This window comes from Alternaria infectoria (genome assembly GCF_024043175.1).
Source record: "Alternaria infectoria strain BMP 0036 chromosome Unknown scaffold_6, whole genome shotgun sequence".
NCBI classification, from domain to species: Eukaryota; Fungi; Ascomycota; class Dothideomycetes; order Pleosporales; family Pleosporaceae; genus Alternaria; species Alternaria infectoria.
Window position 1 is genome coordinate 1,301,959 of NW_026250695.1, and position 26,823 is coordinate 1,328,781.

At 52.9% G+C, this 26,823-nt stretch overlaps 8 protein-coding genes across 8 annotated transcripts; 3 read left to right on the forward strand and 5 right to left on the reverse strand.

Moving 5' to 3' along the window:
- Positions 1-296: 296 nt before the first annotated feature.
- J4E92_004739 (uncharacterized protein) lies at positions 297-2,329 on the reverse strand (the record flags this gene model as incomplete). The annotated part of the gene is made up of 4 exons (XM_051496127.1): positions 297-1,058; positions 1,107-2,114; positions 2,176-2,186; positions 2,236-2,329. The coding sequence occupies 4 exons, from the start codon at positions 2,327-2,329 to the stop codon at positions 297-299; spliced, it is 1,875 nt and encodes a 624-aa protein (XP_051353967.1).
- A 1,617-nt stretch (positions 2,330-3,946) lies between these two features.
- J4E92_004740 (uncharacterized protein) lies at positions 3,947-7,542 on the reverse strand (the record flags this gene model as incomplete). The annotated part of the gene is made up of 10 exons (XM_051496128.1): positions 3,947-4,116; positions 4,167-4,284; positions 4,332-4,495; positions 4,547-5,092; positions 5,143-5,274; positions 5,327-6,516; positions 6,569-6,753; positions 6,803-7,263; positions 7,318-7,396; positions 7,453-7,542. The coding sequence occupies 10 exons, from the start codon at positions 7,540-7,542 to the stop codon at positions 3,947-3,949; spliced, it is 3,135 nt and encodes a 1,044-aa protein (XP_051353968.1).
- A 4,600-nt stretch (positions 7,543-12,142) lies between these two features.
- On the reverse strand, positions 12,143-13,939 carry J4E92_004741 (uncharacterized protein; the record flags this gene model as incomplete). Its single annotated transcript, XM_051496129.1, has 1 exon — positions 12,143-13,939. The coding sequence occupies one exon, from the start codon at positions 13,937-13,939 to the stop codon at positions 12,143-12,145; it is 1,797 nt and encodes a 598-aa protein (XP_051353969.1).
- Positions 13,940-15,663: 1,724 nt separating this feature from the next.
- On the reverse strand, positions 15,664-17,333 carry J4E92_004742 (uncharacterized protein; the record flags this gene model as incomplete). The annotated part of the gene is made up of 2 exons (XM_051496130.1): positions 15,664-16,633; positions 16,684-17,333. 2 exons carry the CDS (start codon positions 17,331-17,333, stop codon positions 15,664-15,666), a joined length of 1,620 nt encoding a protein of 539 aa, XP_051353970.1.
- Positions 17,334-18,037: 704 nt separating this feature from the next.
- J4E92_004743 (uncharacterized protein) lies at positions 18,038-20,197 on the reverse strand (the record flags this gene model as incomplete). Its single annotated transcript, XM_051496131.1, has 2 exons — positions 18,038-20,097; positions 20,167-20,197. The coding sequence occupies 2 exons, from the start codon at positions 20,195-20,197 to the stop codon at positions 18,038-18,040; spliced, it is 2,091 nt and encodes a 696-aa protein (XP_051353971.1).
- Positions 20,198-20,254: 57 nt separating this feature from the next.
- J4E92_004744 (uncharacterized protein) lies at positions 20,255-21,232 on the forward strand (the record flags this gene model as incomplete). The annotated part of the gene is made up of 3 exons (XM_051496132.1): positions 20,255-20,438; positions 20,545-20,777; positions 20,825-21,232. The coding sequence occupies 3 exons, from the start codon at positions 20,255-20,257 to the stop codon at positions 21,230-21,232; spliced, it is 825 nt and encodes a 274-aa protein (XP_051353972.1).
- Positions 21,233-22,110: 878 nt separating this feature from the next.
- J4E92_004745 (uncharacterized protein) lies at positions 22,111-23,583 on the forward strand (the record flags this gene model as incomplete). Its single annotated transcript, XM_051496133.1, has 7 exons — positions 22,111-22,136; positions 22,197-22,570; positions 22,628-22,820; positions 22,876-22,905; positions 22,960-23,317; positions 23,442-23,467; positions 23,532-23,583. The coding sequence occupies 7 exons, from the start codon at positions 22,111-22,113 to the stop codon at positions 23,581-23,583; spliced, it is 1,059 nt and encodes a 352-aa protein (XP_051353973.1).
- A 1,283-nt stretch (positions 23,584-24,866) lies between these two features.
- Positions 24,867-26,279, forward strand: J4E92_004746 (uncharacterized protein; the record flags this gene model as incomplete). The annotated part of the gene is made up of 3 exons (XM_051496134.1): positions 24,867-25,293; positions 25,517-26,071; positions 26,236-26,279. The coding sequence occupies 3 exons, from the start codon at positions 24,867-24,869 to the stop codon at positions 26,277-26,279; spliced, it is 1,026 nt and encodes a 341-aa protein (XP_051353974.1).
- Positions 26,280-26,823: the final 544 nt, after the last annotated feature.

Genomic DNA, 26,823 nt, shown 5'->3' on the forward strand with positions numbered 1-26,823 from the left:
GCCTACCGCACGAGCAAAGGTAAAAGACTGGATCAATCACCCACATGTCATCTATTCCACTTATCGCCGTAAAGGAAAAGTACCGGTGTCAGTGTTGTGCACACCATAGTCCAATGACAACCCAGTATTAGAGACACTTCCCGCTCAACATGATACACATCCACTCACCGCGCAGTGTCACTTTGAAAGAGTTCCATAACGTCAAGTAGTAGAAATTAGGTATCACACACTATGAAGCCCACACACAAGTTGCCATTCATGACCGTTGTGCAGTCGTCCCCTCACCGCGACTCGTCTTAACCAGCCAATACACCCTCTGCAACATGGCCAATGACTCCACCGATCTGTCCGAAGAATATCGACTTCAGGATAGTTTCACCCTCACCCACAGCCCACATACCCGCATCACTCAGCTTCTCCTTCCATTGACTCTTCTCTTCGTGGCTGAGCTCTTCCCATTTTCTCGCAGAAGCGTGCTTCTTCAAGACATCCTCGTCTCCAGCGTGGACCTCTGTGCTGAGTGTGCCGTCAAATTCAGGGTCATGATGTATGACAAGCGCTTTTTGTTGACCGGATGGCTCGGATGGCTTGGTGTCAGAGAGCACGTGAGGGAGGTGGAGATGTAGTAGATCAGCGATCCGATGTGATGTCTTGACCACTGGTGAGTCCGCATTGTTGAGGATGGCGTTGTGGCGTTTCTCGCGCAGTGTTTCGCCAAAAGTCTTGTGCTGGCTTGCTGCATTCTGCAGACTGGCGGGAAGTATGCCTTTGGTGAGGTTGCCCTCTGGATCTATGAGTGACTGGATCAGGAGAGCGGCCACTGCGACGACCATGGCGATGACGAGATAGGTCGCTGCTGTGAACATGTTTCTCGAGCGTGCCGTCTGGAGAACATAGCGTGACCCGATGTCCTGTAATTGGAATGTTTCGACGCTGATCGTGTTTCCCAAAGACGTACTCGCCAGACGCAGATACTGGGGTGGCGCTTGACGACCAGCCGGTACTTCGGGCTTGTAGAATGGCGAGAAGACAGCCTTTGTCATTTGCACTTCGTGAACCTGCTGGTGTTAGCACTTGTCGGGCTCTTCTGGTGTTTTTACGCTTACGTTATCATAGCTATTGAATGCGTGAAACGAGCTCAGAGAATCTCTGGCAGGTCCATGGTAATCCATCGTATACACCGTCAAGGATATGTCGATCGCTGCGATCGCTATCGCAATTTGGTAGGCGCCATCCTTATCTGCATCAAGCAAGCTGACGTCCATATCTGTAGCCGCCTTGACATGCTTGGGCATTGCTTTCCGTAGGACAACGCTTGCCGGACCTTCTTCGTAGAGATGAACAAGGAGCAACTCCACGCCGCTTCTGCTGGGCTTGTTCTTTAATAGTAGCAGATGTTTCGGCGAAAGCCACCGTACACATCGTAGCTTACTCCTTGCGCCCTTCTCGACGTGTGGCATGGTGTAGAGCTTCCTGTGCTCGTTCTTTCCCTTGGTCTTCCTTGAATCGAAATCCCAGTTGACAGTCTGCACGAAGACTTCCGAATCGGTGACGTAAGCTAGCTGATATTTCCCTTCTTCTTGTGTCCAAAAGTCCATGTCGTTAGCTTCCTGGCCATTATGTAAACTAATTCGTCCTATGACGTCCTGACCCGTAGGTCTCGTAGATGTAGCGGCAAAGATGACGACTTCGTTATCGTCTCCAAGACTTGATGCGATCGCTCCGATGCGTCTGCTGGGTGTATTCGAGGTCGATCGTTGTGGTTTCGAGAGTTTCACGATACGTTGGTAGGCTTCCTTTCTTGCGGAACTCGATTGCGGTGCGGTGAAGAGCGTTGTCTTGCTGAGGTACTCAACGTTTCCATCTCTTTTCTCAGCACTATTCGGATACTTCAGCTCGAATGCCCTCAGATGTTCATTGTTGCCCTTCAGCCGGTCATCTTCACTGCTGTTGTTTCCAGCGAACAAAACAAGGCCATCTTTCGTAGACAGGTTGTCCAAACACGTTATCGAGTCGTCCTTGCTCGCTTCGATTTCCGCGAATGATTGTACGGTCGGCGCTCGTGAGGTGAAGTCGAATGCTGTGATTTGGTTTTTGACACCGGATCGTCCAGCCTGATACGAGAAGTGGTCAGCAGGCGTGTCAATCGCGTTTTGATACAGGGTCAGTACTCACACCCCCACCACCTTTATTCGAGTCAGCCTGGTTGGCGATGTCGGCATGAGGGTAACTTACCTCCTACAACGAGGACCCCAGGCCTGTTACTCGCAAACGTCGCAGCGAATATCGGATACCCCGTCCTCGCCTTGCTGACTGTCGGACGCGACATGTCTAGTTTCTTGCGCGCGCAATCGGGTGCCGCACTAAACCACGCTTCCTAACCAGGCGTAGTCGCGGGAAAGGCAAAGGGTTGATCGGAGAGATAGCCGCGAGATCCAAGAGTCGCTTAGGGATGAGGAATTGTTTCGAGGCAGCAATAGGTGTTGTGCGAGTGAGGTTGCCGGCGCGATGCTTGTTACCACGTTTCGGGTTGCGATAATCAAACAAGCGTCATAGGCGCAGTCCGTGGCTTATCGATAGCGCGCGCGCCGCGACTTTCCCTCGAGATCGACAGGGCGACAGCAACTCGCCAATCTGACGTACAGATCGTCTCGTGATGACCCGATTGCAATGACTTCGAGTGTTTCTTCTTGTTTGCGCACTCGTCTCGTGATGATCCGATTGCAAGGACTTTGAAAGGTACTTTGGGTGACTTCGAGTGTCACTTTGGGTAATTGTGTACAAGCTTCAGATGAGGAAGAGGAGGATGATGAATGAAGCAGTATCGCCGAAAAGGCGAGACTTAATACTCAACCATCCACAAGGCAGCAGAATTTCTGCGTAGAGCACACGATATTAAACTTGTGGTTTAGATGGTACTGTGGTTGCTGTTACCTACCAAGACCGAAGACATCAAATCAACCGAGAACTGGACATTGGATGCATCACCAACGTCGATTACGTGTTGCCGTCACGGCTGCAAATCACTCCAGGAAAACATCTTGATGTCGATGCAGCCTACAAGGGAGCAGCATTCCCGCCTCTAGCACATGATCTTTATACTCATGGTCGGAATGAAACCGCAGATACCGTACCAAAACCGATACCATCGAGCCAGTCAAGACTTGCATTTCATAGACTGCAAGGTGTTCACTTCCTCCCTTGAAAGGGATGCTGCAGTTAAGTGATAGTCTCAAATCAAGGTAACGGATTTGCATAATGTGCTCCTATAAGAGGAAACAACTATCTACTGCGGCCTTGAGGCCGTTGCAACAACCTTCATCACGCATACATGATTATCATTCCAAAGCAATGGTGCCTCTCGTGGATATCGTCCTCCTCTTTTCATAACATTCGTACCAACCAAACCCAACGCCATAACTACACCCACACCGCACCACCTCGACTATCAGCCAACCAACCACCGGAACAAACCTCCGGATTCAAAACTTCTTCCCGAGAAAGAATCAAAACGCCAAAATGCTCGCTAAAAGAGGGGGTCCAGCTGCTCCGTAGGCCCACCTGACCGAAGAAGAAACTGAACAAGGTTGCAGACTACACTGGGGATAAAACATGCAAATTGAAAAATCTGGCCTCAATGTAGGCTCCACGGTGTTTAGTTTGCCCCTTCTTTGAACTGCCTCACAGCTCCTTCAACAGATAGCTTGTGGTGCCTCCTCCTTTCGATCTTGTATGTGCGCCGAATGGTGTTTGCCGGAACTCCAAGTAAGTGTTTGCCGTATTTTTGTACGTCATTCCAACATGGATGAGACAGCCTTGTGCGAACTTCCATGAGCCATGCTGCTCCAGCATTATCTGGGGCGATTTGTCCGATGGCGTTTCGAGCGACGTATGCTCGATCTTCCATTTCCTGGAGGATGAAGGCCATGCTATCGATGGAGCAACTCTACTGCTGCGGTAAGCCTGGCTGGCCGTTGGCGGCAGCTGCTTGAGCCTCGGCGTGGACTTGGGCGATAATATCGGCCTGGTGAACAGCACCCTGAACCACTTGTTGCTCCTCTGGGCTGAGGTTCTTGGTGAGGTTCTCGTAAAGCGCGGGCTGCTCCTGTTGGAGGCCTGAGTACAATCAGCATAAGCTCTAGCGTGACTCGATGCACAGTACTTACGGAGCAATGCGTGCTTGAACATGCCGTATGGCTCCACCTTGTCGAGCGGTGTCTCGAGGAGACTTTCCTCTTCCAGCTCGTCATCGTCATCATCATCGAGCGAACTGAACTTTTGCGCCTGTTTTGGTCAGCTTGGAACTTGAACAACAGAAAAGCTAAACTTACCTCCTCGTTAAGGAAGTCAAGGTAAGCCGCACTCTCGTCTTTGACATCCTCAGTCTCGTCCGCCTCGTTGTTCCAGTCGGCTTCTTGTTCCCACTCCTCGTCTTCCTCTTCTTCATATTCGGCGGAGTAGTCAAAGGTGTCTTCCTTCTTGGCTTCTTCGCGGTCTGTGCATTTGTTAGTCATTGCGGGTGGTAGAGTTCAGAATGCAAACTCACTTTTCAAGGCTGCGGGGAGGGTTTGGAACAACCGGGTAACGCCCTGCAACAGACGTGGCCAGCCTTGCTGTACGCTGACAGGTACATTCTGGGCTGATAGGGTAAGGAGGGAGCAGATTGCGGAGATGCACAGCTTCTTGTCGTGAACCCGGGTGAAGTTATCGATGCTCGAGAACCAGAGACTGAAGAACTTGTTCGTCCAGCCGTTTGTCTCCAGCACGTGCAGTGCCAGGGCGGGGTTGTAGTAGATGGAGTTGATGACCACTTCCATGAGATGTATCCTCAAGGACTTAACTTTAGGTTCATCGTTCATGAGGACGTGCATGGTGAGTCCAATGAACTCTGGGACGTAGTCATCAACATGGCCACGCATGTTGAGCATGATGATCTCAGCCAGCTTGCAACCGCAGATGCGATCAACGCCGCCGACCTTGTCGTCCTTGAAGATCGTTCTGACCATGTCGACGATGGCATCGAGGTATTGCCGGTTCTGGATCAAAGTCGGGGTACCGTAGTTGACGAAGTTCTCGAGCGCGGGAAGCATGTCTATGCATGGTCAGCAAATTACCGCGGTTAGCAGAGAAGAACGCGCATACCTTCGAGATATAGCTCGGCACCAGCCTTGAATGTCCTATGGATCAGCTCAAACGCTTGCCACATGGTTCCAGAGATGCTCTTGGCGGCGAAGGTACAGCTGTCGATGATCTCAAAGACCTCATTGTATAGATCTGTGATCGGATTAGTATATGAGATGAAGGATTAAGTTTCGGGGTCAAGTACCGTAAAGTTTGTTCTCGAGCGTGATGGTGATGACAGGCATAAGAATGGTCTCCAGATGTAGGAGGACATCGGGAGTGCTCTCAAGCGTAAGAATAAGAGTTCCAATCGTCTGCAGCACACCAAGCGCCGTGATGCTCTTCTCGTCAAGGAAGTCGCCGTACTCGCTGTCCTCACCCTTCTCTTGGTTTCTTGATACCAACTCCCGCACAATACGCAGGTAGGTGTCGCGCAACTGTTCGCTGAGCGCTACAGCGAAAGGTGTAAGTTCCGGGGCGAAGACCTCGACGAAATCCTCCATGACGTTTGCGAGCGCATCGACATCGACTTCGTTGGCAAGCTTCAGGAGTTGCTGCATGACCTGAGGAATGTTTTGCTTCATGTTGGTGCGAATGACGTCGTGGCGAATGAGAGGCTGCAGTGACAGAGCAGCGGCGACACGGACTGGGAGCGTCGGGTCGGCCATGGATTCGAGAATGTTGCGGTAGATAATGATGAGGTTGTTCGGGTCCTTGAAATCGAGCTGTTCGAACTTCTCGAGTGTGTCGCACGCGCGTGCGCGGAGGAAACCGTGGGGGCTGCGGAATTCGGGGAAAACATGGCGGACGAAGAAGTATTCGACTTGGTCTGCGATCGGACTCTTCTTTCCCAGTATGACGCCAGACAGTGTACCAATCATGCGCAGAGCACCCTCCTTCTCTCGCGGGTTCTTCTCGTTGTCGGGGGCGGCCTCGTACTTGTTGACCACCTCGTTGACAAAGTTCAACACGGTAAACGTCTGCTTACGACGGCTCTTCGTGAGGGTAACTAGGAAGTTTGTCGCGGCGACATCGGGTGCGGTCACGTCCTCGTAGAAGTTCAGCTTGCGGTGTAGATATTCTTGTGGCTCTTCCTCGAAAAGCTCAATGTCCTCATCCGACTGACACAGTACTGGGAAGATGAGATGTGCGATGAGGTTGTCGGTATGTGGCTTGAGGAGAGTCCACATGGACTTGGGCTTGACGCACTCGTCGAGGAAGTTGAGTGTGTAGTACAAGCTGGCCTTTGACAGCCAGACTTGCTTTCCGACCCACTTCTCGACCTGCTGGAGGTAGACCTTGAGAATCTCAGGAGCGAAGTTCGTGATGAAGGTCTTGGCGACTTCGGTGTAGTCGATCTCGTTGTTCTTGCCCAGCGCGGACGGGTTGCCGTACCTGTTCCCTGTTAGCCGAGCCAGCGTGATGCGCGCAGTATCATGTCGCGTACCTAACGAACAGTCTGTTTAAGTTCGCGTACGACCACTTCTTCGCCTTCCACCAGTGGTTTATTTCCCGATCGTCGAGATCTTCAGGGAGAGAGGTCTCCGGAGGTTCCTTGCCGACGACGGTCAAGAAGAGTGTACACCAGCCAACCATGACTTGCTGCTCGCGGAGGGATGCGGGGAGGTCGAACTGCGATCTTGTTAGCTGCCGACCGCATGTCGTGTTTGCGGGATCTTACGTAGATGGCATGCTTGTACACCTTGAGCACCGTCCGTAATATCTCTCCAGCCTCTAGACTCGTCTCGCCAGCTAGCGAGTTACCGATGTTGAGCAGCTGGGGGAATGTCATGGCGACGATCTTGTCGAAGTCCGCCCGGTTCTCGCCCGACTTGAATCTGTAGATCTTGCATATCGCCAGCAGGCACTGGACACCGGCGAAGACTGATTCGATGTTTCCCGCGTTCAGCAGTTGTACGGTGATGTCGAGGAAGTCGGGCCACTTGGCGGGGAAATCGTATGCGAGTATCTTTTGGAGGGTAGGAATGAGCTGTATGCGCACTTGTGGCGGGGAGGCGACGAGGACAGGGACGAGGCGACTGCGGAAGGCGGCCTTCTCCTCCTCTGGTATAGGGATGGCCTGGCTGTATTCCTCGGCAGGCGACCAGCCCTTGGAGACGCGGTTCTTGAGGTAGACGACGGCTGAGGTAGATGTTAGTAACCAGGGCCTATGGGGCAGCAGCAGGCGCATCTTACTCGACAGGCGCACGGCGTTGTTCTGTTCCTGCTCGAGGACGTTCAGCAGGCCATCGACGAAGCCTGGCTTTTCTTCGGCCTATATGTCTATCAGTTTTCCGTCTGGCAGGCAGCATTCCGGTCTTCAACACGCACATGCTTGAGATCGAGCTCGGCTTGCTGTCTGATGGCGGCGTTGGCGTCAAGCGTCGCCTGGATCCGGTCCCGCAGGCCGGCAACGTCCATGGTTGCGAATGTGCGGCAGCGTCTGCGGAGGGCTGGGAGATGGCCTAAGCAGGACGGCGGGTGGGTGCGGTGAGAAAGGGCAGTGGGGGTTCGGGCGAGGTTCCTGCTGTCTTTGCACCCGCAAGCAGCGCGTTGGGGTAAGAATTGGCGGGAGGGACTGTGTCAGGATAAAGGCACGCGTGCTTTTTCCCTCGATTTTGCGCCTCGTCGGGCTTGTGCAGCTTGTGCGGGACGTGATGATGGAGGGGCAGTAGTTAATTTTGTGTGGATCAGAATCGCGGCTTTCCCTCCTAGCATCGTTAGCGCACGTGGCGGTCAATGCACTCTCCCTGTCTAACACCACCACGATGCATGCTTTTACTCATCACCACACGCGGCCGAGGTCGTTCCTTCCAGGAGATCAACGAACATCGTGAGGTATCACAGCGACCATCCAGATGTCGACTTGTTATGATGCGCACGCATTTCCTTGTCGAATAGCGGCGACTTAGCTCGCAGACAAAGCCGTACCTGCAGCCTCATACTTACCATTCGATCTAGAGTGCCCTGCATCATCGGAGTAGCGTACACTGCAGGCGCCATTAACATCGAGAGGACCCTGAAGCAACACACAAAGCAGTATGTATCTCACAACATACTCCTACTCATTCGTCGTGTTCGTCCTCGCACAGGATCTAGACTTCCATGCCTGCGCCTAGAACCTATCGGCAAATGCTGCCACTGCCGGACCAAGTGCATCCGCACCACACCGCTGGCCTACCACACTATTATGTCTTGCCACAATCACCCGAGGCTTGCGCTCGCACATGCAGCAAGCATTCTCGCTGGGTGTGCAGCGCCACAGCCAAGGTACCAGCGACATGTCAGCATAATACATCTGCTTTTCTGGAGCTCCAAAACGAACGCGCAGTCGACGAAACCATGGCTACCACATTCCTTCGTTGGAGAACGCAAGAACAACCCAAGCTTGAGCCAAGAGACTACGTGAATGGAATCATGGTGCGCCTGGTAAGGCAATCGCAAGATGCATCGTTACGTTCCTCTCTTGCGCCATCTCGGTATGCCAAAAAAAAAAAACGTGAATAGCAGGATGCCTTCAAAAATCGCCAGCTACAGACTTTAACTTCTACGACCGATGCTGGAGAAGCAGACACCATGACGACCTTGACCCTGACCTTTTGATGAGAACACTCCGAGCCTCCATCCTGAGGTTCGGCAACACTTTTGTTAGATGAAGAATCTAGAAGATAGGTGAGCGAGGTCTGCACAAATCCGACGATGGAAGTATTTATACACCGAGAGGCGAACCAAGAACTAGCCATGAAACTGAGGTCTCGGCTTTTTGAGGTATTTCATTCGAAAATACGGAATACCATGGCTTTGACCAACATTGCCGAACAGCTCCATGGTTCTCGTTTGCCCATACTTAGAATTCGCAACTCGAACACCCGACAAGTCAGTCATGCACATTAATTTTACGTTTTCATTTCAGGGCGAACAAAGAATCCTTCTCCATCGCGAGCTTGCTCATACGATTTGGAAGACACTGGAGTGTAGGTGATGCAGTAAGAACTACAACGGAGAAGCAGATCTTTTTATACTTGTCCGTCTTGGCAGCAGCACCCAGCATGACCTGCTTCATGCATGCGTACGATTCCATCGAGTGGCCAGCTGCATCTTTTGGGCTGCCGACCGACTCGCGCAGGGCATGAGTCGCTTGATGTCTACTTTTAGGGAAGTTGGAAGAATACATCATCGTTGATCCTTATGGTGGATTTTGGAGGAAGGCGAGAGACGCAGCCGTCAATTCGTTTCCAATTTGTTTTGGTAACTCTGTCGAGGAAATAGATGACGAAGAGAGAGAGAGCTGATAGGCGTGGTATTCATGCGCACCCCGATGGACAGATACTAGCGCCCCATCGGATGCGCCTGGGTGCTCATAACATGTTGCTGAGATCTTTTTGGTCGCTCAGCGAAGAACGAAGAAGTCAGGCGTGTATCGCAAGTACGCTTTTCGAGCAGGCATACGTTGCTCATATCATCTTTTTGAAAGAAACAAGCGCCCGATGTACTCCATAAGAATATAGTCTCGTAATTCTTGAAGAGAGACCGAGACCGAGAAGACATTAGTGGTCTTTAATGTGCTTTTAGTACCATAAGGTAGAGGTATTGATATAGTGGAAGAAGAGCAGACCGAGCCACGTCATCACGAAGACCGGTCTGGGTTTCGAAGCAAGCAAAGACGCAGAAGAGAACATCAGTAGGTTTAACCAAATTTTTTAAAGTCCTCTAGATGAGGTTGTAGGATGAAGAAGAGAAGAAGAGAGCCGCTAGGGGGTTTATATATCCCATAGGCGCACGGTGGCTCCTCGAGTCGGACGGTGGAGAGACGCCACGCCTCCTTCTCGAACATAAGGCGACGCTGGCGGTATTTTAGAAAAGCCAACATTGACAGCAGTACTTTCTTTTGGTTGTTTCCATATTATGCCAGAAGACAGACAGCACCACAGCGTCATGCCGAGGTCAGTCGGGTTTTTTCGGAAACTATGCTCATCTTCCTGCGCGCTCGCATAAATCCGTTGACTCTAGTTTTTCGGTCATCCCAACCTCATTTCATATGTTTGAAGGTTCAGACTCCGCACGGCACCCCATTTGATGCGCCCGTCAACGTTTTGAAGCGGCCGGAAGGCACATGACAGGGCCGCCAAAGCCTTTTTAGAGAAAAGAGGAGCAGAAGTGATATAGAAAGCCAGAAAGTGAGAAAAGCGAAGAGTTTATATATGCGTCGAGCGGGCGCTGGGAGACATGTGTTCATCGTTGATGTACTTTCAGGAGATCAGATGTAGGGCAGGCAGAACCAGCAAAGCCAACATCACAGCTTCTTATAACCATCTTTGGTCGAAGGGCAACCAAGCAACAACGCCATGTAGCACCTGGTTCGAGCGTTTTCTTCGTCTCGTTCTCCAGCGAACATGTGGACGCCGCCTCCATGATTCTAGTCGCACCAGGCAGATCATAGACACAATGCTCATCGTTTTGAATCCGCGAAAAGGAGAGGGAGACAACATGACCAGTCATCTCTCTTATTTGGGTCGCAGGAGCTTCTCATACGAAGACTGCCTGCCTATTTCGATTTTTGAAAAGTGGGAATTGATCGGGGTGTTCTCCGAGAGAGAAAGAGGAAGACAAAATGTGGTTAGTGTTGCTGTTGTTTAGACCGTCGAACCTCGTCATGCCATGAGACGCACGTAGTTTCGGTGTTCATAGATCTATATGAAGGTAGCTTGTTTCCGAGCAAAGAAGAGGAAGACAACATGCCTCTTTTCTCTTAGTGGTTTGGACCGCAGAACCTCTCCATATGATGTGAGGTACAAACTTTCGGGTTTCGCGGACATGTAGGTTGACCATTTCTTTTCTAGACAAAGACGAGGGAAGCAACACATAAAGTTTATCCCTGTTGTGTTCTGGACCGCCGAATCTCTCCATGTCTCTCAGCTTTTTGAGTTTTGGCTTTTACGGAATGGAAAGGTGAACATGTTTCCTGCCCGGAGGAGACGAGGGGAACAGCATGTTGTTAGCGTTGTTGTTGCTTGGGACGCAGAGCCCTCATCAGCGATATATCCAACGGTTTCTTGGTGGAAGAGCGTATCGGGGAAGAGAAGCCAAAAGACGACATGTTGCTAAGCTGTTGCTGTTCGAACAGCGGAACTCTCCATAAACCCAACGAGTGCTTGTTTTGGTGTTTTGAGGAAAAGCTGTAATGGAGAAGAGAAGAACCCGGGGAGATCGAGAGATGTTTTACATGCTCGACGGAGGAAGCACAGCCCATGTAGCTGGACGATTGCATTTTCGAGCGATCGCCGAACACATGGAAAGCTTTTGTAGGTTTTTTTGGAAGCGAGAAGGCAGGGCGGAAGTACATCGCATTGTATGGGGTAAATTTTGGTGTTTTGGGGATCGCTCGGATTCTCCGTCCCCATTCAAGGAGATTTGGTCGAATTTTGGTAATATGGAGGTGTGTTTGGCAGAGTCGCAGCCATCAGAGTCTTCGTAATGTGGTTTTTGGAAGACAGAAAGACAGTCATTGGTTAAGCATTCTCTGGTTTTGGAGAAAGGAGCAGGATCTCATGCGTACCAAGTCTTATGCTTTTGGAAAAGTATAATAAGAAGTATGATGAAGAAGTCTCAGTACCAGAATCTCGAGCGGTATTTATACCCCAAAGACTCATCCCAAAAGCCAGCCCACGTGATGCGCGCCGCAGACCCAAGGCTCAGCCTTCAGCGCCAACTCGGAAGTACCTATCACACCAGTCACACCAAGCATGCGAACCAAGATATTAATGGTCAGAGATACCATTGCTTCTGAAATAGGAGTATAGATACCATGTGATCTGTAAAACGATGCGCGCCATGTAAATGCTACCCAATCAAAGAACGCCATGCAAATGCTGCTAAACCCAAGAAGATAAAACGCCGCTCAATGCAAGAAAGAAGCAGAGCTTATGCTGACCAGCAGCTATGTTTTTCATGTCCAATCCATCATCCCATCATACCTCATAACCGTGACCCATAACCCATAACCCATTACCAAACCCATCTCTTAACCAACACTCTTGCCCCTCTTGCCCTTACCACACTCCCTCTTACTAAGCGGCTCGTCAGGGAAAACCCATCCCCTGACCCTCTTCGCCTCCCTCTTCTCACCGAGCTGCGGCTTAGGAATCCAGGCATCCTTCTCAAGGTAGTTTTGCCTGGTGAGTGCGGCGGGGCCACCAACGTCCATGCGCCAGGTACCCATGCCTTCGAAGGGGTTCTCCTTGGCGAGCATGTGGAGGTACCAGAGAGCGAGAGCGGCGGTGAGTTGGATGTCGCCGGTCTCAGGGTGAGAACCAGATGTGGAGAGGCGGATAGGAGCGGAGGTCTCGAGGTAACCGTAGATGGGGACGCCGGCTTGGGCGTTGACGGTTGTGGGGTCGGGAGTGGAGAAGGAGGATGGGCCGCCGCAGCGGACGCAGAGGAGCTCGATCTCGGTCATGATGAAGCCGTAGCGGCAACCGTGCTCGCGCATCACGCGGTGGAGGTGGGCGAGACCTTGGAGGTAGAGGACTTGCTTGGGTGGCGACTCGCTGCGCATGCCGGTGTTCCATTGGTCGTAGCACTTGACGAGACCGACGACGCGGCCGCGGCTGTCGCCGAAGAGAGTCTTCTCGTAGTCGGAGGGGTAGTTGGAGACGAACTCTGGCTGTGTGCGTTGCCCAGCGACAGGCTTGATAGAGCGCATGACCATGTGAGAGTTGCCCTGAGCGACCTTGAGAGCGGCATTGACCTTGTTGGCGTAGTAGTTGGTGCAGATGTCTTGGAGCGCCGACTCGTTCTCTGGCTGCAGGTTTTGGCGGCAAGGCTGAGGAAGGTAGTTGGCAGGGACGGGAACCTCAAGAAGAGGAAGCACCGAGGGAATAGACTTAATGGTGGTGATGTTGAAATCCTCCCAGCTGCGGAGGTTGCGGATGTCCCACCAGAAGTGGTTGTTGATGCCGCGGGGTGCGCTAGTGACGCGACGAACAAGAGATGGGGAGGGGTTGGTAGAAGAGAGATACTCAACCAAAGACGACGTAGCAGGGACTTGCTGGAAGCTGTCGAAGCTGACATCGGTGAAGGAGGGGTACTGCACAGCTGGCGCGGCCTCGAACTCCGGGATAGTGAAGTCTTGCGAGCAGGTGGAGGTGAAGCTGGGCATGTCCTGAACCGAGGAGTAGGAAGAAGGAAGGGAAGTGACAAGGCTCAAGTTAGATTGAGGCGCACTTGAAGCAGTGACGTAGCTGGGCATGTTGCGGTAGGTGGGGAAGCCATACCGGCTGATGACCTGCTCATCAACACTTCCAGCAGAGGCGGAGCGATCATGGCGGGCTCGGCTAGCTGAAGTGGAGCGAGATTGCGATCCAATGTATGAAGATCGACGAGGAAGCTCAGGCTGCTGTGCGAATGTGATGGGAGAGTTGAGGGTAGAGAGGTTGAAGTCGTATGAGGAAGCAGTTGACACAGGAGAAGTCAACTGGCTGTGAACGTTGTGCATGTTGTGGTTGAAAGGACTGGATCCACGGCGCGCCATCGAGGCTGGTCGTGAGTATGGGCTATAGGCATAGCCGATGCTGGAAGAAGTAGACGTCGTCCTGCGATGTCTGATGGGGCCACTGGTGGGCTCGGCAACCTGATCTTGCATGCGGACCTTGGGGAGGAGAATAGGTCCATATTGGCGAACAGGTGACCGTGGGGGAGTAGGGCCAGAGATGTGAGGTTCTGGCGATGAGGCCTGGGAGTAGTATGTGACGTCCGAGCCGACGCTGCCCGGGATGTAGTTGAAGGGAGCAGTCGGGGGTGTTGTTTGACGGCTGTACATGATGAAAGATGTGAAGCTACCAGACTACTTCCAATCAGCACCAATGATTCGATTCGAGAATAGAAGCAGTGACTTACGCTGTGGAGACTGAGAATAGTAACAGGAAGAGATTATCGAATAGCGATTAATAGAAGAGGCCAGCTCTAGGTGTCTAAGACAAAAGCGCAAAAGATGGAGAAAGAAAGGAAATGAGACACGATCGACTCGTCGGGCAGTGCTCTAAATGAAGTGCTTGAAGAAGCTGATGGACTGGCTGATTGCGGCGCAGACAGACTTCTTATCCTTACTGTTCCCCGCGTAGAGACACGAGAACCAACGCCCACTTCGCGCTAAAACATCTGAAACACGATCCATCGAAGGGCCAGCACCCGGGGACTTGGACCGGTAGACTACGTTCTGGCGGTCTGGCGGCAGTATCAGAGCATCCTTCTACAGCATTCGAGCCTCACAAGGCGTCTGAAACATAGCGTGGCTGCTGCTTGGCTTGGGCGAGTACGTGGCTAGCGAACGACTCTGGGTCTGCTATTCTTGCAGCGTTGCATACTCGATGTAGTATGGCGGCCTGGAATGCTGCGCTGTCAATGGCTGGCGCGATGAAGTGGTATACCGAAGCGGTAAGCGGGCCAGCGACGCGCCTGCACATGGGGCGGTTGGATAACCTGAAACCGGCAGCCTCGGCGCCGCATAGCAGAGTTCTAGTGTCGTAGTACACTGAGGGACTTTTCTCGATGGGCGCTGGGGCGGCAGTTTGACGTTGGCAGCGCGAAGGGACGAATGGACGGGCGTGGTGTTGTCCGCTTAGCGCCTGCCGTGTCGTCCGTGCTGGGTCCCGCGCTGCGTGGGGCAGCTGCAGCCCGTTAAGAGTCATCGATGGACGAGAGGGGCTTGATTGGACCACGACGCTCCAGCGTTTCGTTTCTGCGGAGCGATATGCGTCTTCCCGCATGCCCGCCATGCACGAACGAGTGACTCACAATGGGCGGAGAGAGTCAATTCACGACTATAACACGCTTCCTAGACCGCCCACACGTCGACGCGTTCACCGCGTTGTTGTCAAGCAAGTTTCTTCCGGGTCTCGGGCCTCGCCCACCTGCTGCGCTGGCATCCGTCATGCCATGCGACTTCGACTCTGTGCACAGCCCCCAGCGGCGTCTTGAGCATGACCTACGAAGCAGCGCAAACTGACGTTCGGACGCTCCCGAAGACAGCGCGAGTGTCGTTCTCGTCCAATGTACCACAGACCGTGCAATCTGACTGGCCCCAACCCGTCTGCCAATCCAAGCGCCCATACTATCAAACGTTGCACCCGGAAACGCTCTCGTGGAGAAAATTTCCAGCCCTACCCATCGTCTCTTGAGCCTCATGGTCTATTAAGCGCCCATATCCACCCCTAAGCGGAAGTATTAGCCTTGAGCATGATCACCAAATATAGCCCAGACGAGCCGAAACCGGCTGGAAAATGGCCGTTAATTGCCTGAAAGCGGAGCTTAACTGTCAAACGAGCCTGGGGCTAGTATTGCTTCATCGAGCGCTGACAGCGGATTGGCGCGAGGTTTGGCAGCCCTCATTTCAGTTTCATAAGCTTCGCAAGAGCCTCATCCGATGTCATGATGGTCATGCTTTGTTTTAGGCGCCTACGTACATTTGCCGTCATCTTCGGCGACCGAAAAGAAACTACCCGTCGCATTCTCCTTGCCCGCCTGAACTGTCATCATGCCAGGTAGTTACCGCTCGTGTAATTGCGACTCCACCGACTCGGTCCACCACTTCTTCCAGTCGACCACCTGGCGCTTCGTTCGAGCGTCTTCGGCCGCGAAGACCATGGCATGGCTCCGGAACGCTTCCTCAAGGTCGCATCCGAGATACCTCCGCTGGGCGTCTGACGCGGGCATGGCGCAAGAGTCTACAGCGTTAACCGCCATGAGGAATTGTCGCGCAAGCCCCTCGTCTCCGCCCCCGTGACCGCCGCCTGCGAGATGAGGGCTGTGAGTTTTGGTCTGCCCGGTTGAGAAGTTATGTACTTTGATGTTGGTGCTGTCGTACTCAATCTCACCCTTTGTGCCGTAGATGCGACCCCGCCGTTCGCACTGCTTCTCTGTAAAGGCAACCATGTGGAACTGCGCAGTCTTTGCGCCTCGACCATGCAACAAGGGCATACCATCATCGTCCTTTGCGACTGGATCATCATCCCAAGTAATAGTCACCATCTGGTCATCACAGACGTCGTTATCCGACTCCCAGACGCATCGCCCAAACCATGGGCGTTGTTCAACTTCACCAATTGGTGTGTCGTTGCTGTAGTCTTCAGCCAGGTCTTTGAGAAGCTGCTTCCCAGATGCCTCTTTACCGGAAGTCTTGTAGATGTCTTCGATTTCAGGGTTCACAATCTTGACTGGCCAATCTGCGTTGCCGTTGTTCAGGTGTCTCTCGAGATAGATCTTCTTCGCACTGTAGTCACATTGTGGCTCGTATGCACAGGACAGACAATTTGTGGCTGAGCCCGCTGCCTTTGGTTTGCGCTCTTTACGGAAGAATGTGCGAGACCCCGTAGATGTGATATGTGAGGGAAGATGGGGTGTCGTGTTCTCGGCGTTCGGGCCAGATGAGCAAAGCATCCACATGAGGAAATCGATGTCATGGCAAGACTTTGTGAGAAGAGATGGCGCAGTCTTGGATTCTTTCCTCCAGTTACCCCTGCGTTCGTTAGCATCGAAGTTCAATGGAAACAGAGAAGAATCCTATACCTGACGTAGGAGTGGCTGAAATGCCACCAACCAACAGGTTCAACATGCTCAATACTCAACACATCACCGATGACATCCTTCTCCAGTACCAGATGTCTCAGCAACATGTTGTGCGGCGAGTACCGCAACACATGGCAAATGCCGAAGATCGTCTCTTTTGCCTCGCCTGTACTGACCGGTGGTTTGAGTGCCCTGTACATCCTCATGCAGCTGTCCAATCTAGTACTCATCGGTTTCTCGCACGAGATATGCACACCCATATCTGCGATACCGCAGACGACTTCTTCATGCATCTCATCGAGCACGCATACGAACGCTGCATTGATGCCCTTCTCAACCTCATGACCAGCGCTTTCTCGCTCTCTTCTCTTGATCTCGTACTCTTTCCATTCTTTCCAACCGCGGAATGCTTGGTGATCCCGGGCTTTACTCCCATCGCCCCAGACGAACTTTCGACCGAAATCGGCGCGCTTGTAGTCATTGGGCTCGCATACTGCTGAGACGATAGAGTTTGTTGAGGATTGTGCGGCTTCGGCATAGGCTGTACCGCGACTGCCTGCGCCGATGATGAGAACGCGGGGTGGGCTGGTGAAAGTCTGCTTCCCTACGGCCTGAAGGAAGGCGCTCTCGTCTGCTTCGAGGCTTGGCATGTCGCTTATATCGGTTGAAGCTTGGAGTGTGATGAGGAAGGAACGATTTGAAGCAATACTAGCGATTGGTGCAGTACACAAGCAAGTCGCTATGACTGTTGTTCCTCGAAATCTTGATGCAAATTGAGGAGCCTAATGAAAAGCAGTTTGGTGCTAGAATCGACCCAACTGTCTCGTACTTTTGTGCCTGCTAGTCTTGGTCTACCCGTGGTGGATGGGCGCGTTTTGGGTGATCCGAAAGGCCCAAGGATGAGCAGATGTGTGTTGCGATTCCCTTTCCAGGTGCCCGGTCAGCACAGATGAGGGGGAGTGTGGTGTCAAACTACAAGCGTAGCATCGATGTCGTTGCATTGCAGGCTGGGCAGCCTGGCCATTGGTGGTTATCGTTGGGGAAGGAGCGCCACGTGGGGTCTGACCAATGATATCATCGCTGATAAAGCCACGAGACAGAGGTAGCATTCACGACGCATGGCCAACGTGAGTGGTTTGGGGAAGTGCGCATAGATATGAGTGTAGGGAAACGATGATTAAGGTTACAGCTTGCGTCAATTACATTATGTAACACGTTCTTCATTCGTGTCTCGCTTTCATAGCGAGTGATATCTAATCCAGGCTTTTCTGCTGCATCACCACTACTGGTATCGCTCCGAATTGCAGTGCCGCATGCCTGTCGTTCCTTTATACATTAGCCAACCAGACCTGGCTCAGACTTTGTTCAGCTCGTAAAATAGTAAATACACATCCTTCTGCATGTTCAAGACCTCAGATGTCTTGCTCTCCTTGATCTTGTCGTCGCTTATACGCCACCACCTATTGCTTGTCTTCTTCGATTTGCGTCGTAAGGGATTCGACTCTTTTATCGATGAGGCCTTCTCTGATGCGCGCTCTTTCAGCGATCGCACGCTCCTCGTGCGTGATAAGGAATCGCTGCCGGTGCCTGTTCCGGTGGAAGAGAATGCCATTTGTAGTGGATCAGACTCGGACATGCGCGGTGCAGAAGTTGGTGCTGGCCCTCTTGAGGACGCAGGCATGGTCTCTTGTGAGGACAGCGACCGTGTTGAGGGGGAGTTTAGTGTGGGTGTGGACGGGACTGGTGACCCGCGGTCGATGGTGTTGGGAAGATGAAGTGCTGATATACGCGGGCTTTGTACGGCTGAAGGCGCTACCGATGGTGCTGCTGACGGGTATGGGCTGGCTTGCCGGCTATATGCGCCTTCAGTACCAAGTGTCGCATTTGTGGAGAACGGAAGAGGCTGGACTTGACGACGAAAGGATTCGTAGTGACCGCTATTATGGCTGCCCTTGTGTGTGACCATTCCAAGAAGACGGTAGTTCTTCCGGTGTAGTATTCCGCCTAATGGTAAAGCTTCAGGGAAGGCGACCTTGGCCAAATTCTTCGTCGAGGCAGCGCCAATGGCGAACGTCGAGCGCGACAAATGTATCGCAAGAACCTTGGGGAATTGCGAAATGTACATGTGGCGCGCTATGCGACGCTTGGGTGCCTGGCTCGAGTCCGGAAGCTCAACGCCCTCAGGCGGGTTCTCGGGATCGTCCTCTAACGCTTGTCGGATCTTCGCGATGTCTGACTGCAGCAGAGCCTGTGCATCCGAATCGGTCGCTCGCGAGAGCTGGTGGTCTTTGCTCCTCAGCGCATGTTCCAGCCGACAGCGCTCGCACTTGAAGTCGTCTATGTATTCAACCTTGAGCATTCCGTCGAGACAGGCGTTGAGGGAGGTGGAGGAGGCTTGAGGTACGTTGAGTGTCAGGGTGACAAAGGTCGATACGGAAGGCTTCGGCTTGAAGTGACATGTCTGGCACTCAATCTGCGATTCAATCTTGCCCTCGAACGGGAAGCCCTCCTCATCCGCGGGTGCTTCATCGTCCTCCGGCTCTTCCTCTACACCATGGCTACCAGAACCCTCAGGGGGTGCTGCGCCGAGCTGACGTTCAATGTCCCTCCTTTCCGATGCGCCGTCTTCAGTTGTAATCGTGACGCCCACCCGTGTAGCCTGTCGCCGGGCCTTTCCGCCGGCATGGTACTCGTCGCATAGGCGCTCGGTGACGATCTGGAGAAACTCTTGCGCGTCCTGCTGTTGCCGGCTAATGCGGGTGCCGAATGCGTGCTCGAGCGATCGAATAAAGGGCTGGGGAGATATGGTCTTCTTGTATATGGGTCGCTCGTTCAGCCGGTCAAGAATCTCCTTCAGTCCATGGGTGAGGATGCCGCGCTGCAGACCCTCTAGCTTTGCGGGCCTCGCGGTCCCTGTCTCGGCGTTGAGTCTTTCAGGGTCCACATCATAAACTTCGGGACCGTCGAGCATGCGCCTATGCGTCTCTCTTATGAGATATATGCGCAAATCTGGTAGGCCGGCGAGCGCCTGCAGCACCGAATTGATGAAGCAGTCGTTCGCGGCATTGCTGAGACCGACTACGCCCTTCTTCTTGCCGCTGGCTGCATTTGCGTCGTCGTCGAGGAAGTACGTCGGGCCAAAGACGTAGACGAGGGTAATGGCGGCGAGGGAGGCTCCTGCGGCGTAGGTCGCAATTGTGAGGGGCTTCTCAGGCATCTTGCGGCGCTTGTCACTTCCGCTACCGCGGGATTGGATGGAGAAACTGGGGTCGTGTAGGGTGTCGCGAACGCTGTGCTCGGTCGTGCTAAGGTTGTACGGCGAAGATGCTATGGGAATGGCGTAGGGTGTGTCCGACTGCTGCAGAAGCCATGGTCTGACTGCTGGCCAGCTTGGGATATTGCGCTGGCCGTCATCTGTCGTTTGCTTGTGAGGCGGGCGCAAAGTATGCCGAGCCTACGGCAAGTAGCACCGGCCACTCGCACCTTCCGCCCTCCGCCGCAAGGATCTCCACATCTGGTGGACGTCGTGCATTTTTCTTGAGATTAATCCAATCTCACCACGACACGCGCAATGGCTTCGCTGAGGACGTCCACGCTGCTCCCGCAGTGCACGTCATGCATCCGGAGGGTGACGCGGCAGAACCTGGACGTCTGGGGGTCCCAGCAGACTCGCAGCATCTCCAAGAAGGCGAAGGAGGCAGAGCGCAACATTATCGTGAAGCTGCTGAAGGATGTGCCGAGATTTGGTCGCGCAGGTACGATGCAGCTACTGCACAAGTTTGACATGTGCGCTCTGGCAAGCCGCTGAAGTTGTCAAACTGGCCACAAACATCATCAGTCAATATGGCTAATACGATCAAGGCTCATATGTTCCCCTCAACCCGTCTCTCATGCGCAACCGATGGTTTCCCGCACGCGTCGCCGACTATGTACCCGCTACCCAGATGAAGCAGCTCAAGGCGCAGGACGTGGACATGGCCCGTGACTTCACATATGGCGTACGACTGAATCTGGAGGAGGTCGAGGAAGAGGAGGACGACTTCGCGAAGCAGCCAAAACACTACGTGCGGCCGATTGAGATCAACGTGCTCAGCGTATGTTTATATCGAACCGCCATTTCTACGCATACTAACATAAACAGCCTGAACGATCTATGGAACTCCTCGACGCCTTCGTACCACCCACGATCGACTTCTACCGCCAACGGATCGAGCAAGAGAGCCAGTCAAGAGACCGCATGGGTGCGTCTGGTGCGGCAGACATCTTGACCGCAGCCGCGATGGGCAAGAAGGCATCTGTAGACGCCATCTACGGATCTGTCTCGACTGCAGATCTGGTAGCAACCATAAGGGGAGCGCTCGCTCACAACGACGAGGCGGCCCGCGTGATACTGAACGAGGCGGACGTCAAGTTCCTCTCAGGGCATGAGGAGGGCGACACATCGCGTGTGAAGCAGCTGGGCACATTCAAGGCAGAGATACGGTTACCTGGCGTAGAGGAGCCTATGGTGAGGAACATCCGAGTCAGAGCGAAGACATCGGAATCATGAGGCTGCATCAGCTGGCTGTTACGAGCCCCAGACCCCAACCTCGGACATCTGGAGGCCCAGACCACACCTTCCGAGGATTCCTCCGCCTCGCTGTAAAGATATACCTGTGCCATCCATGTCACATAGAATTCCGCATATCGGAAAAATCAGACAACGCCTCAATCACGATCACGATATCGCGCATGTGTACAATGCAGCATCATCAGAGTGACTTCATTGGTGGGACCTGGTGCATGCCTGGACGGAGCTGAGTAACATGGAAGAAGTGGCTGGCTCGGTAATTCGAGGCGTAAAGCGACAGCGTTTTGCGGCGAGACTCGGGCAACATGTCACCTGTGGACTGCGATGATGCTTCACCGAGCTAATGTGAAAAAGACAGCCCACTTTACTTCCGCGCTGCCGAGCGAAAGCGGCCCCGCCATGACTTCAGAGCGCGGCCGTGAAGCATCATCGTGTATCAGACCAGGCGCATGTCACTGCGCACTGCCATCACCCACGGTTGGGAGTGCGGTGATTCAGCGCAGCGCCATCACGGTGTGAAAAGAATTTGACAAACCAAAGGTCATGGTATCAGATATAGCATATCGGGACTTTTGTGGGGTGATGTTTGCTTTTACTCGAGCGCGGGTAGGTCGACTTTGGTGAGGGAAGCTGGCGCGACGCTGCGCGCTGCGTCACTGCTGCGGTCATTACAGTAGCGGGGTGGTTTTTGTGGTCCGGTAACCCCACTACCATGTTTGAACTTTAACTAGATAGCTCTCAACATTGCGCAAACTTCTTTCTCCATACCACACTCTCCTACAATTTCAGACACTGAATTGTACTCTCCATTGAACACTCAAACACATACCCAATACATACCCGATACAACAACCAACATGGCTTCTAAGGTCCTTAACGGCAAGTAAGTTACATCGACCCCGCTCGCATGATCGCGACCTGAAGCTAACATCTCCCCCTCTAGGACCGGTGTCATCTACGGTGAGGATGTCTACAACCTCTTCAAGCACGCCCAGGCCGAGGGCTACGCCATCCCCGCCATCAACGTCACCTCCTCCTCAACTGTCGTCGCTTCTCTCGAGGCCGCCCGCGACTCCAAGTCCCCCATCATCCTGCAGATGAGCCAGGGTGGTGCCGCATACTTCGCCGGAAAGGGCGTCGACAACAAGGACCAGAGCGCTTCCATCCAGGGAGCCGTCGCTGGTGCCCACTACATCCGCGCCATTGCGCCCGCATACGGCATCCCAGTCGTTCTTCACACCGACCACTGCGCCAAGAAGCTTCTGCCATGGTTGGACGGCATGCTCGATGAGGATGAGAAGTTCTTCAAGGCCAATGGTAAGTTCTGGCTGTACGAAGTGCATTGAGACAACTACTGACTTGGTATCTTTGTAGGCGTCCCTCTTTTCAGCTCCCACATGATTGATCTCTCGGAAGAGAGCAAGGAGGAGAACATCGCGACCACCAAGAAGTACTTGGAACGTGCTGCTCCCATGAAGCAATTCCTCGAGATGGAAATCGGTATCACTGGTGGTGAGGAGGACGGTGTCAACAACGAGGACGTCGACAACAACAGCTTGTACACCCAGTATGCCACGTCCCTCTGCACATCTCACTACATGACCGTATTAACTCTTTTCTAGGCCAGAGGACATCTACGACATTTACAAGACGTAAGTTTTGACTGTTCGAAGTCCATGTGAGGCATACACTGACTTCGTACGCAGACTGTCGGAAGTCTCCAAATACTTTTCCATTGCTGCCGGCTTCGGCAACGTCCACGGTGTCTACTCCCCAGGAAACGTCAAGCTCCGCCCTGAGCTACTCCAGAAGCACCAGCAGTTCGTCAAGGAGAAGACCAATGCCAAGGATGACAAGCCCGTCTTCCTCGTTTTCCACGGTGGCAGTGGCAGCTCTGTCGACGACTTCCGTCAGGCTATCTCATACGGTGTCGTCAAGGTCAACCTCGACACAGATATGCAATGGGCTTATCTCTCCGGTGTCCGCGACTACGTCCTGAACAAGAAGGACTACCTGATGTCGCAGGTTGGCAACCCAGAGGGAAGCGGCAAGCCGAATAAGAAAGTACGTATCCCTTTACGACTGACTGCATGATATACGCTAACGTCCGGACGGTTCTACGATCCTCGTGTCTGGGTAAGTTCTGACTCTACGACGTGCATATGAAACATATACTGACTTTGCGAAGGTAAGGGCTGGAGAAGTGACCATGAGGTAAGCAGCGTCTAAACGAAATGCATGTGAGACATATACTGACCTCCAATCTTCAACTTTGTAGCCAGCGCTTGAAGACTGCTCTCGACGATTTCTACACCGCCGGCAAGGCCTAAGAGGCTTCTCGACAATCGGAAGTGGAGATGACTTCGGTCACTGGGGAACGGCGTTGGTGGAGATGCATGAGAGGACGGCGGTGACATAACCGCGGTCCTGAGATGATGCGATCATGGAGTTGAGGACAGAAAAGGGGCATGCCTGGACATATATATTCATGAACGTTACGAATGTCTCCTCGAGAGAATAGGATTTTAGTATCCTTATATTTTGCCCCTTTGGTGCAATGGTATCCTCTTCTATGTTCCAGCCTCGAGATGGTTCTGTTAATGAAGACCGCAAGTACGCAGTGGAAATATTCAATATGATATGCTGAAGCACACTATGCCGAGAGCGGAGAGTGGTTGAAGTATGACTCCCCATGTCCTTACTCAGGTTGCTGAGTCTGGCTCTGGTCGAGTTCTGTTGTGTAATTGGATGAAAACACTTCGTCATTTCATGTACTTCAAGTGCTCGAATACACAGCGTCTTACCGCTTGCGCATATCAGTGTGGTTGGTAGGTTGGCATGACCGACTTGACAATGACACTGGAGAAAGACATGTTATCTCTAGATATCATCATTCAACTGTGTGTGCAAAGATTTGCGTGTCCGTATTCGTTTCGATGCATTCATCTATGACATACCTTCACGTCATCCTAGGAAATATCTGAACAGGTCTGCAGCCTACATAAACATAGAAACCTGCAAAGTAGATGCCCTAATGTCGATGTAGGCTTCAGACCTGTTCGGGGGTGTCCCTTGTATGAGGTGCCCTCGTAGCCATGCAGCTCTGGAGCCCATCGCAACGTGCCGGATGTCATGCTCCAGCTCGACGCGTGGGATCCCCAATGCGGCTTAGTCCAGCCCTGCCGGCAGCGCGTCCTTGAAATCCCGGGCATGACATCACATCGTCGAGCGTATGTCGCAATGCGCTTTCCCAAACTACGCGCAAAGGATGCACATCGTGACAAACCCAGAAGCAGGTTGCGTGGCAGCTACTGCCCGCGTCGAGTACTTATGCCGGCACCCCTCCTGGCATCTTGTTCACGATTACTCTCAATACACACCCTGATACACCAACCTATACGCGTCTCTCCACAACTACACAAGCTCCTCGACTGCTATCCATAATACACCTAATATCCACATATCCGACATGACTCTCGGCGACTCTATCCGCAAGGGTGTGGGCATGGTTCACGTAAGTTAGCTCTATCACTGCGATGCATGCGCCTAGCTCAACCTCGTCGCTTTACTCCAATCTCTCGAGTTACCTCGACATCGAACTCATGCTAATAAGATGCAGGGCACTGGCGAGGCCATCCGAGGCAATGCCATGTCCATGGTCGATGAAGCGAGCGGCGACAAAGCGAGCGCAACCAAGAACCAGGAGATTGCCAACAAGGGAGTCGACGAGTGGGATCGAGGCTACCGAGGCCACCCTGCCGACGCCGGTGTTACTCCTGCTGACGCCGATGCCCACCGCGAACGCATGAACACGACCGGCACCACGGCCACAAACTACGGCTCGCACAACTCCAACATTGGCAATAAGGTCGACCCCAGGTACGACTCTGACCTCGACCACAGAGGTACCGCGACCGACTCTACAAACGCTGGACCGCATTCCACAAACGTTGGCAACAAGGTGGACCCGCGCTTCGACTCAGACGTAGACCACCGAGCTGATCCTACATCCAAAGTTGGCGGTACGGGCTACGAGACGCGTAGATAGACGATACACTGAGCACTTCAACATCAATATACCCTTTTCCTCGTACATACCGATCTTCTTCGATCTGTTCTCGCTGACGTCACAGCTCATGTTCGTTCATTACTTCCTACAGCGCAGAAAGACGGTACAGGTGAGATTGAGTATTCCAAATGACTACATACTACACAAACTCCTTTTCTCAGCACCTTGCCTAAATCAATGCTGATGCTGTATAGCCGAGAAAGATTTTGCCGAATGGCAGCCGTCGCAAGGCTTCGACGATGCCTGGCACCCACCACACGAATCCCAACATGACCCGAACCCTCCGCACGAACACCGCGGTTCAATCGGCGGCTCATCCGGATTAGAGGCTGCGAACAAGCTCGACCCTGTGTTCACCGTCGGATCGGACGAAGAGTCGATGAAGTACACGGATCACCCTAACATCCACCGTCTCCGCGGCTCGATAAGCGGCGCTTCAGGTCTCGAGGCTGCTCAGAAGCTTGACCCGCCTGAACAGGCGACACCGTATATGCCAGACGAAGTATCGGCTCGTGGCCCCGGCTACAGCCAACCCGAGCCTTCCTACCACCAACCGAAACCTACGCATCAAAGCAGCGTTTTGAACATGCTTGATGAAGACGTCGAACCAGAACAATATCCGCCTCCGAACCGCGCTACCACAGAGCCTGCACCGCAGTACGATGACGGCTCTGAGAACTCAGCAGAGTCGGGAAGGTACTCGCCCGACTCAGACGACGAACTCCATCGCATATCTCGCCGCCGAAGCCGTAAGTTCACCCTCCGCAGGCTGTCGCATATTTTTGTCGAAGGTGGCTCGCCGCATGTCTTTCGCAAAGGTGCTCAGCGCACGGCAGCCTCGGTGTGCGCTTATGCTAATAGACTGTGATCTTCAGACGCAAGAGTGGATCCACCTAGTACTACGAGGGGCGAGCCGAGATCGACGACGAACCCTCACAAGAGCGATCTTATGAATAGGTTGGACCCTAGGATTGATCGCGCTGCGGTGAAGAGATCGAAGAAGAGTGATTGTGTTTGAGAGAGTGTGGCTGCTGAGTGCTAGTGGGCTGCAACGGATTCAGTATGTCGAGCTCAGTCGTGATGCTGTAGAGACATAAATGGCACGATGCATTTCTAGTTCGCTGCCTCTTTATCAGTGTCGAATGAAAAAGCTGGAGACATTACGACCACGACCATTGACGTATACGAGCAATCACAAGGTATGACCATGGTGATGATCAGCATCATCGACTCGATACTGGAACCTTGTGATACTCCATATCGGCACGACTGCCACATGTCTTTTCTCCGAGATTTTCTAGCTCCACTTGGTACGCTCTGCAGTTATACACCACACCGCAGGATTCTTTCAGCTCGTCCAAACACACATGGATTCTTCAACGCTGCTCATTACAACAACAACATGAAACAAGAATGTTCTGGCTTTTGTTCTGCTTTTGATAGCATGCATTAAGCTCGTGTGTTAAGGCACAGCCATGGCAAGCATTCTGAGGCATTTTGC